At 45.8% G+C, this 8,812-nt stretch overlaps 1 protein-coding gene across 1 annotated transcript; it reads right to left on the reverse strand.

Moving 5' to 3' along the window:
* Window positions 1-216: 216 nt before the first annotated feature.
* jun (Jun proto-oncogene, AP-1 transcription factor subunit) lies at window positions 217-2,316 on the reverse strand. The gene has a single exon (XM_063200453.1). It carries the CDS (start codon window positions 1,912-1,914, stop codon window positions 943-945), a length of 972 nt encoding a protein of 323 aa, XP_063056523.1. The 5' UTR covers window positions 1,915-2,316; the 3' UTR covers window positions 217-942.
* Between the last annotated feature and the right edge of the window lie 6,496 nt (window positions 2,317-8,812).

Raw genomic sequence — 8,812 nt, forward strand, 5'->3', positions numbered from 1 at the left:
AATGTATGCCAATGTTGTTGAAGCCAGACTTGTCATTCATGTCTTAACATCATGACAGCTGTCACTTTAAAAAGCCACCTTGCCATCAGAAAGTGGGACACTGGAATTCACCTGGTGTTGTGAAGGTTCCCAACATGCGCAGACATGTCCCCTGGCCACATGATCAGGCGCGCACACGTATACACAAACACACAATCAAAATACAACAAGGATGTGTACGGTTGAACTTGTTTTTTTATTACAGTTCTTAAATAATGATTAGTTTCCGAGATGGTCAGAAAACAAACATAAAAAATTATACTGCATTTATTACAAATGGTAAACTTAAGTACTCCCAGTTGATCTTATATACACATAATGAGTGAAACCCCATTAAAAATGACTTTAGAAAAAGAGAAATAACTTTTGAAGCTCTTCTAACTTAAAGAAAAACAATTCAATACAATTTCAGAATTTAAAAAGTACACTGTAACTTAGAAGTCAGGCAGCTTTTATCAAAAGAAGTCAGACTGGTGACACGCCTTCCCACTGGCGCGACAGCACAGGCAGCAAGGTCTCTGTTGCAGTTGTTGCGTCTCATCTTCAATGTCTAATACTGGGACTGCTCCACAAAGCTTGGGTCCATGCACAACTTGGTCAAAGTGAACAAGGTTTCATTTTCAAAAACAGAAAGAAAACGAAACGGCGTGAAGCAGGACGGAACCCTGGCGCTGTCTGTTGCCGTTCCTTGTTTTGCCTGCCAGCGCGCTCAGCCTGCGAGTTCAACCACGAGTCCGAGCGTAACTCCAGTGCGCCCCGGAGGGAGCTCAAGGCACCCGGCCAGACAAGTCTCTGCATTGGCCACCTGTAGTGATCATCACTACGGTGTGCAGAAACAGCCTTACAGTCTGTCAGTCCTTATACGAGTCCGATTTAAACTACATCGAGTGTCTCTGTGTGTTTTCAAAAGGTCTGCAGCTGCTGCGTCAACATGAGCTGACATCCACTGTTGACATGATTCATAACTTTCTGTTTCAGCTGCGCTACCTGTTCGCGGAGCATGTTCGCGGTGGAGGCGAGCTCGGAGTTTTGGGACTTGAGGTTTTTCACTTTGTCCTCCAGCCTGGAGATCCTTTCCAGCTTCCTCTTCCGGCATTTGGAGGCGGCGATCCTGTTCCTCATGCGCTTCCTCTCTGCCTTGATCCGCTCCTGCGACTCCATGTCAATAGGGGACAGAGGGGGCGTCTCGCCCGGCATCTCCGGCACAGTCTGGGGCTCTTCCTTCAGCGCCTGGAGTCGTGGGTGCTGCACCGCGAGCTCCGTGTTCATCGGATGCGGTGGCTGACTCGTGGTATAGGTCATGCCGTTTGCCGTGCTGTAGCTTGGCACTGCCGATGGCGCGCTGCTGATAGCCGGGTTGAATGTGTTCAGGTCCGCATACACGGGGGGGTCAGCGCGCATGGTTGACGTGTAAACAGCACCGCCAGCCACGGAAGACACAGGTGCCATGCCGTTGTTGACGCTCGTCTGCGGGGCAGAGGTGACGCTCGGCGCGTTGGGCATGTGCTGGTGGTGCAGCTCCGCCAGCGCCCGGACGAAGCCCTCGGCGAAGCCCTCCTGCTCGTCAGTGACATTCTTCGGACACAGGAACTGAGTTGGGGTCGGCGTTGTAGTGATCAGCCCGTTGCTGGACTGGATGATGAGTCTCTCCAGCTCCGGCGAGGCCAGCTTCAGCAGCCCGACATCTGGAGAGGTCAGGATGTCGCTGGCTTTTGCGCGCAGGTGAGGCTTGAGGCTGAGGCTGGGGTCCCCCAGATTGAGCGTCATGTTGTGTTTCAGTACTTTTGGGTTATATCCATAACCGGTGCCGTCGTGCTGGGTGAAAGCAGTGTTCAAAGAGTCATCGTAGAAAGTAGTTTCCATCTTGACAGACATAGGCGAGAAACCAAAACTTTCTCTCGGTTGTCTTTTCACTTTACAAAGTCAAACGTAATATCAAGACGGTCTTCTGTTTCCCAACTGGATCAGCTGGCAGTGTGGTTCGTATGAGCAAAACTTCCGAGTGAACTGTCCAATGCTCACAAACACGCTGATTTTCAAAGTTTCGAAGTCTTCCTTGTCCCGCAAAAGTTGTAACAAAGTTGTTGTCGCTTGTTGGACGGCGATTCTTGAAAACCTCTTGAAGTGATTTCCACTCAGCGTTCCAAGTGTTTTTGGTCGCCTTCTAATAGAAGCGCAAAGTTTTCACACACTCAAGCAAGGATCTAGTTCTGAGTTCAGCGCTAGATGTTGCTCTCTTGCGAGCTCTGTATACTCTGAGCTCTTCCAGCGTGGAGGCAAACCTTATCTGCTGCCACTGCCGCACCAAAAATAGCAATGATGTCATGCCTGAAGTCTCCCATTGGCTGGAGGCGAAATGAGGGGGCGTTCCAAATGCTTCTGATAAGGCGCGTTGCCTTGACGACCACCCAGAAGATTCTTCTTTCGCAGTGGCTGATGGGATGAGGTAATGCTCTAAGGCGAAGAACGGTGCATTGTGGGATTACGTATTGTTTTTGAATATCTGGTTACCCGCTTAGCTCTTCAGACTGGCGGGATAGCCCATGTGTAATTGTTGGAATAATACTTACTCTTTACTCTTATTCTTTACATTGGGCTACATATATGTACACCGCTTTCACATTGAGTGTTTGTGGTGGAAGAAGCAGTGGGCAGATCAACACTCAAGCGTAGGCTATGTCCCATCTTCCCCGAGTAGTTTATCCTAGCCGACATTGTGCCGCTGACGACCTCTCTTGTGTGGCGTAAGGCAGAATTAATCAGTTATTTAGCCATTTGTTACAGCGGTAGACATCTTTGATTGATATGGTAGTTTTATTTTCACTTCATTGCCACCAACGGTCCTTGAGAACATGCCCGGACAACTTATACTGGTCTGATCGAAGACGGGTCAGGCATTTGCTCAGATAGGATACATTGCCCTGTGACAACAAGGGGGCGTATGAAGTTACAGCGTGGAGTCCGGATGACAAGCTGGGCTGTAGAGACCGTCATAAAACTATCGTACTGTTTAGACGGTTTGAGCGAGATTTACATGTAAAGCAAATGTTGTTGTAACACAGTACTTACCGCCTTAACTTGAAATAGCCATTGTTTAAGTGTCTTTTGTGGTTGTAAATGAGAAGGCAAGCACCTCTATGCAAGTTACAAAGCATGAAAAATACTTTCGTTTTGGAGTGAGTATGCTGCCCTTGTGTAGCCCCTAAGTAAACCAACATTGTTTTGATGTCGCTTGTAAAAGTGGTGCGCATGTAAACATGAATTGTGGACCGACATGTTCAAAGTAGGTTACCGGTACTCGAAGTTACAGTAGCTATTCTATTGTTCTGTTCTGTTCAATTCTATTCTATTCTATTCTATTCTATCCTATTCTATTCTATTCTATTGTTTAGACCTACGTTCAAAAGAGTCGAGTAACCTACTTTTGTTCGGCATACATTTCTGCATGGATTTGTTTTCATATAAAGTAGGGCACATTCATGGAAACTAGGAGCTGTGCGCACTTTAGAGTGGATTTGATTACTAATTAGGTGTTTTTATAGGCCTAGTGTTTCATCGTGAAAGTGAAATAAATGCCTCAGAAGCACATCAAACCAAAATCCCAACTGCTCTTTGTTTTTTCTTTTTTTCTATAGGCCTCTTAGGATTGCTCATCCAGGCACTCCAAAATAAGGTGTCCAAACGGGAAGTTACATTAAAAAGCCTTTAATGGTACTGGGCTGGGGTTACATTAAAAAGCCGAGATGTTTCGACCTCACCAGGTCTTCATCAGGGCTAGGTTAGTTGAACCTTTTTATTTATTTATTTATTTATTTTTTAAAATAAAATAATCCATCAACTCAGATTATATATAGAAATACAAATGCAATCCTAACAACAATGATGTTGAGATGCCTGTGTGGTGTAACTGGAGTGAGTGCCTTTTGTTTACAGTTGCTTGTGTACAGTTTGCACCAGCCCTAGTTCACCGCAGTACATTAGGCTAGTAGTGCCACTATTTTGCCTACTGCTATGGCCCCACCGTGCAGTTCCACTAGACTCTGTTCTCTCTACGCCTCTGGTCCTTAAAGGGACACTGTGTGAGATTTTTAGTTGTTTATTTCCAGAATTCATGCTGCCCATTCACTAATGTTACCTTTTTCATGAATACTTACCACCACCATCAAATTCTAAGTATTCATTATGATTGGGAAAATTGCACTTTTCATGCATGAAAAGGAGGATCTTCTCCATGGTCCGCCATTTTGAATTTCAAGAAGTAGACATTTTTAGCTGCAAAAATTACTTTACTTGGGCCATACTAGAAAATATTAGTTTATTACTTAGTAAACTTTCATGTAAAGATCAAATTTGGCAATAGGCAACCCAGTTTCAATGAGCAGCATAGTTGCAGTACCTTTTTTGTCCATTTCCTGCACAGCGTACCTTTAAGCTTTGGCACCCTGTGAGTAGCCACATCATCTGTGTTCGTTTTCAGCCAGTGTAAAATGAACGTGAAGGCAGAAGAGAAGACTTCTTGTACAGCCAATTAGGTGTGTGTGTGTGCCTTGCTTTCCTTTCGACTGAATTTCAAACAGCAGTGCTGTTCACTCACAACTTAACCTTAAACACTGGTGGAAAAATATATATACATCCATGTATACATTTCTGCATACCATAGCCTTTAACAAGGGCCCACCCCCAAATCTGTCACGACCCTAGGCCCCGGTCCAACAGACCCCCTCTGCCTGTCTGCCCCTACAGCTGAGGACGAGCCGCCTAAAGCAGTGTTTCCCAACCTTTTTTGTCTTGTGTACCCCCTAAGCCTTTTTGTCATACCATGAGTACCCCCTCACTCATGATCTATATCCCAATGTGACCACAGCATGTTCCATACATTTTTTAATTTTTCCACGTACCCCCTGCAGTGTGCTCGTGTACCCCTTGTGGTCCACGTACCCCTGGTTGGGAAACACTGGCCTAAAGGCTCTTCTCTTCTCTGCGGTGGTCTAGCAGTCTGTGGTGGGTCCCATGGAAATATTGGCTCTGCTTTTTACATGACATCTTAGCTCCTGCCGTTATGATCCCTTCTACTATATACGCCCGCCCGAGACTTTCTTCATCCACATAAACACATACAGTAGGCCAGACTTGGGATTTTGGCCACATGTCACGTGTAACTGTAGCCAGTGTGTGCCTCATCTTCCTCCTCCTCCTCATCTTCCTCTTCTGCTGTCTGCCAAAGGGGATTGTGCACCAAAATGTCACACGTCAGTGGTGTAGCACAGTGGTTAAAGAGGGGGCGGGGACCCTTGGGGGCGCTAGGGGGGCCACGGCAGGTTGAACTTGACTGTATAACTAATGTTAACCAAATCAACCAAATCAAAAATAAGCAGAGCAATAACAGCATTATACTACTCTATTACATCTCTGAATATTACTAGGCCTACAATTCAGAGGTGTGAAAAGTAAAAGTACTTTTTTGGTGTAATTACAACACTAGCACATGGCATTACCGTACTTAGCTGTTACACCATTTACTCCATTGTACCTAATGAGATAGACTGTGTTGTAACTGGAAAACACTGAAAACCTTACAAGGACCCACCGCAAAACTTGATCCAACCAGTGCTGAGTTAGCTGATCGCAGGGACGGAGTGGGAAGAGATTTCCCACCGGGAGAATTTTCACCTTAGCGGCCCTTTTTACCTTTTTAAATATCACAGGTTCTTTAAATACTGAAAACGAAACTATGTTACTAAGATCTAGTAAACTTCCGCGATCTACGGTGTATGAACATTATCAGTAGAGAAGGGGTGTGGCCAATTTACTGTTTGACACCGTCACTGAGGTATTGCGGTCGGTTATATGGTATATATACTGGTGAGTCAATGACACTTTAATGGTTAAAAGTGAAATGTAGTAGTAAGCCTTTGCACTGACTTCTGGAATGTTTTGGGGCTGGCTGTAAATGTAAAGCGGCCGGTATAATATATTTCGCGGCCGCGGCCCACCGGGACAAGTCCCCGATCTCCCGATGGCCACTCCGCGCCTGGCTGATGGTAAAACAAGTACACATGTCCACTAGCTACTTTTAGTTTTGACACCTCTGCTGTACTATGATCATTATTTTAGATCAGTGTTTTTCAAACTTTTTCAGACCGAGGACCACTTTGTCCCCCCAAAAAATTATCGGGGACCACCTGTCAACTGAATTGGCAGTTGATGGATGCTAATTTGACACTACTAATTTTTATGCAGATCACTTACTTTTTATTCACATTATAAGCCTGTCTTATTGTGTTGAAAACATGAAAATGTTACAAATATAGCCTACTGCTAGCTTATCTTGGAAAAGTAGAAATCCCCTCGCGGACCACCTGAGCACTGTCGCGGACCACCAGTGGTCCCCGGACCACACTTTGAGAATCACTGTTTTAGATATACTGTCTCAAAGACCTAGACTATTCCTTGGCTGGAATGTACCGGTATATGGGGGGCCGTGTCATGGTAAAGTTTTGTGTAGCAAACCTTTTGAACACGTAGGCATTGTAGCCAAATAAAAAAATATAGAAATTGCATCCTTGAGTGCCTTGAATTTCCTCTACCCTGCTCCTGCTGATTTCTGAATTGTCATTGTGCTGCATTTTACCCGTCTTCTTCTTCTCTCTCTCCTCCTCCTCCTCTTTCTCCTCCTTCTCCTCCTCCTCCTCCTCCTCCTCCTCCTCCTCCTCCTCCTCCTCCTCCTCTTTCTCCTCCTCCTCCTCCTCCTCCTCCTCAAGAGGTCCATGCGTAGCAGCAGCAGCCGTATGCAGTGCAGTGTCTATGGGGTGGAGGAGCTTCTTGAGACTGTTCTCTAAATCGATCGGACGCCTCTTTGGCTTTTTTGATCCATGGTCCCTTGTCCACCTTTTTTTTATGAGGCTTTTAATACAGTCTGGCGAAACCTTCATAAAAATCCCATTGTGCTCCTCGGGCCACTGTAAGCACGAGTAATTACTGTCCCGCGGGTCATTGATCCCTGACCTGTGGTCTGAAATCTCGGAGAGCACCCTAATGGAGGAGGTCAAAGGTCGCTCGGTAGGCCTAATGTGGCTGCGGCGGGAGCGGACTCTGTCACCACTACACCACTGGCTCCAGCCTCTCTGGGGTCGTGGGTATATTGTGTGTGTGTGTGTGTGTGTGTGTGTGTGTGTGTGTGTGTGTGTGTGTGTGTGTGTGTGTGTGTGTGTGTGTGTGTGTGTGTGTGTGTGTGAAGAGTAAATCAGTCTCGAAGCACAATGCAGAGACACAAGATTGTCCCTAAGTGGGGGAGCAGTGCACAGTAAAGCCGAGCAGAGAAACAGAGCAACAGGGGTTAGAAGCAGAGCGGGGTTAGAAGGGGAAAAAAAAATCCCTCGTCTGTTTTCATAAAAGGGCGACAAATGGTCTGCAATGGTCTGCAGCCTTTGTATGGATGCGGGTGTGATTTGTGTTGGGCTGGTAGTCCGGCTCTGCTGCACATCCATCAGGTTAATGGCCTCAGTAATGCATCCAGTATTAATGTGCTGTACTAGGGCTGTTACAAGGAGTTCTATTTTAGGAGTATTTGGCTGAGGCCGGCCGGCCGCACGTTGGCTCCGACAGCACTGCGGCACACTTTGCTTCCGACATAATTCGGACCCCCAAGCCAAATTTCACACGAACATAGCATTGATAGTCAATGGGCGGCGCCGACAAAATAGAACTCGTCTCTAATTGCTATCCGACATCGGTGAATGTCCGCGGACATCGGCGCCAGTCTGCGTTGTTCTATTGAAAACAATGAAATCGAACTTTTGCCCAGCAGTGCTCAGCACTTTGTCGGAGCCGGTGTGCGGAAGCCCTCATGGTTGCCGTCCAAGTATTCGGGATAGTTTAGTTCTGTCGCATTAACTCTGTATGGTTACTGAACCCTTTAGCGCAGCACCTAGGTTTTAACCTTACTGTCACCAAAATTGTAATGTCTATGTCTTAATCTGTTACTGAAGGCTCTCGGCACTGTCATAGCAATGTTGTTATGATGTAGTTGAGTATTTTCAGCAACTAGTGAATAGGCCTGCTGGCGACCCCATCGGCAGTAAGAGGCTACGATCTTTTTGACCATGATCTGTATGAATGAGTATCTTCACATGCCCTAATCAAGATATTTTTGTATTTTATTTTCAGTTTTATGCTCAACCATCTTCTGGTATTTTTAGATGCGTCCAGCATCTCTATAACAGGGTCTGTCTGTCCGTCCGTCCGTCTGAAACGCTTTCATTACATTTCCGTCCGTCTGAAACGCTTTCATTGAATTGTTGTCCGTCTGAAACGCTTTCATTCAATTGTTGTCCGTCTGAAACGCTTTCTTTAAATTGTTCCTTCCTGTGGCCACAAGGCGGCAGACTACGGAGCGAATGCGTGCAAGCATAGCCTTTCTATACTAAACCGGATGCTAACGTTGGCGAAAAGTAGCCTAGCCACAGGCTAACTGACAAACGTGAGGCCAACAACTCAGCCGATCGTGATGTACGCCACAAATAGACCAATCGACCTCATATTTAGACACTACAATGTTGATTTCTGCCTTCGATTTTCATCAGTTAAGAAATCTAGCGTCGGATTAACACATTATTAAGGTAGTAAAGCGAGTTGCCGCCATGTTTGTTTTCCAGAATCACCAGAGAGCTCACGTGCAGCATTCTGGGTAATTGAGTTTCACGTTATTAATGCACAAAATGCGTGTTTTTAAAAATAATGCTGCAGTGAGTTTAAAAAATCAAACCAACTGCCA

The sequence above is a fragment of the Engraulis encrasicolus genome, chromosome 6, assembly GCF_034702125.1.
Source record: "Engraulis encrasicolus isolate BLACKSEA-1 chromosome 6, IST_EnEncr_1.0, whole genome shotgun sequence".
NCBI lineage: Eukaryota > Metazoa > Chordata > Actinopteri > Clupeiformes > Engraulidae > Engraulis > Engraulis encrasicolus.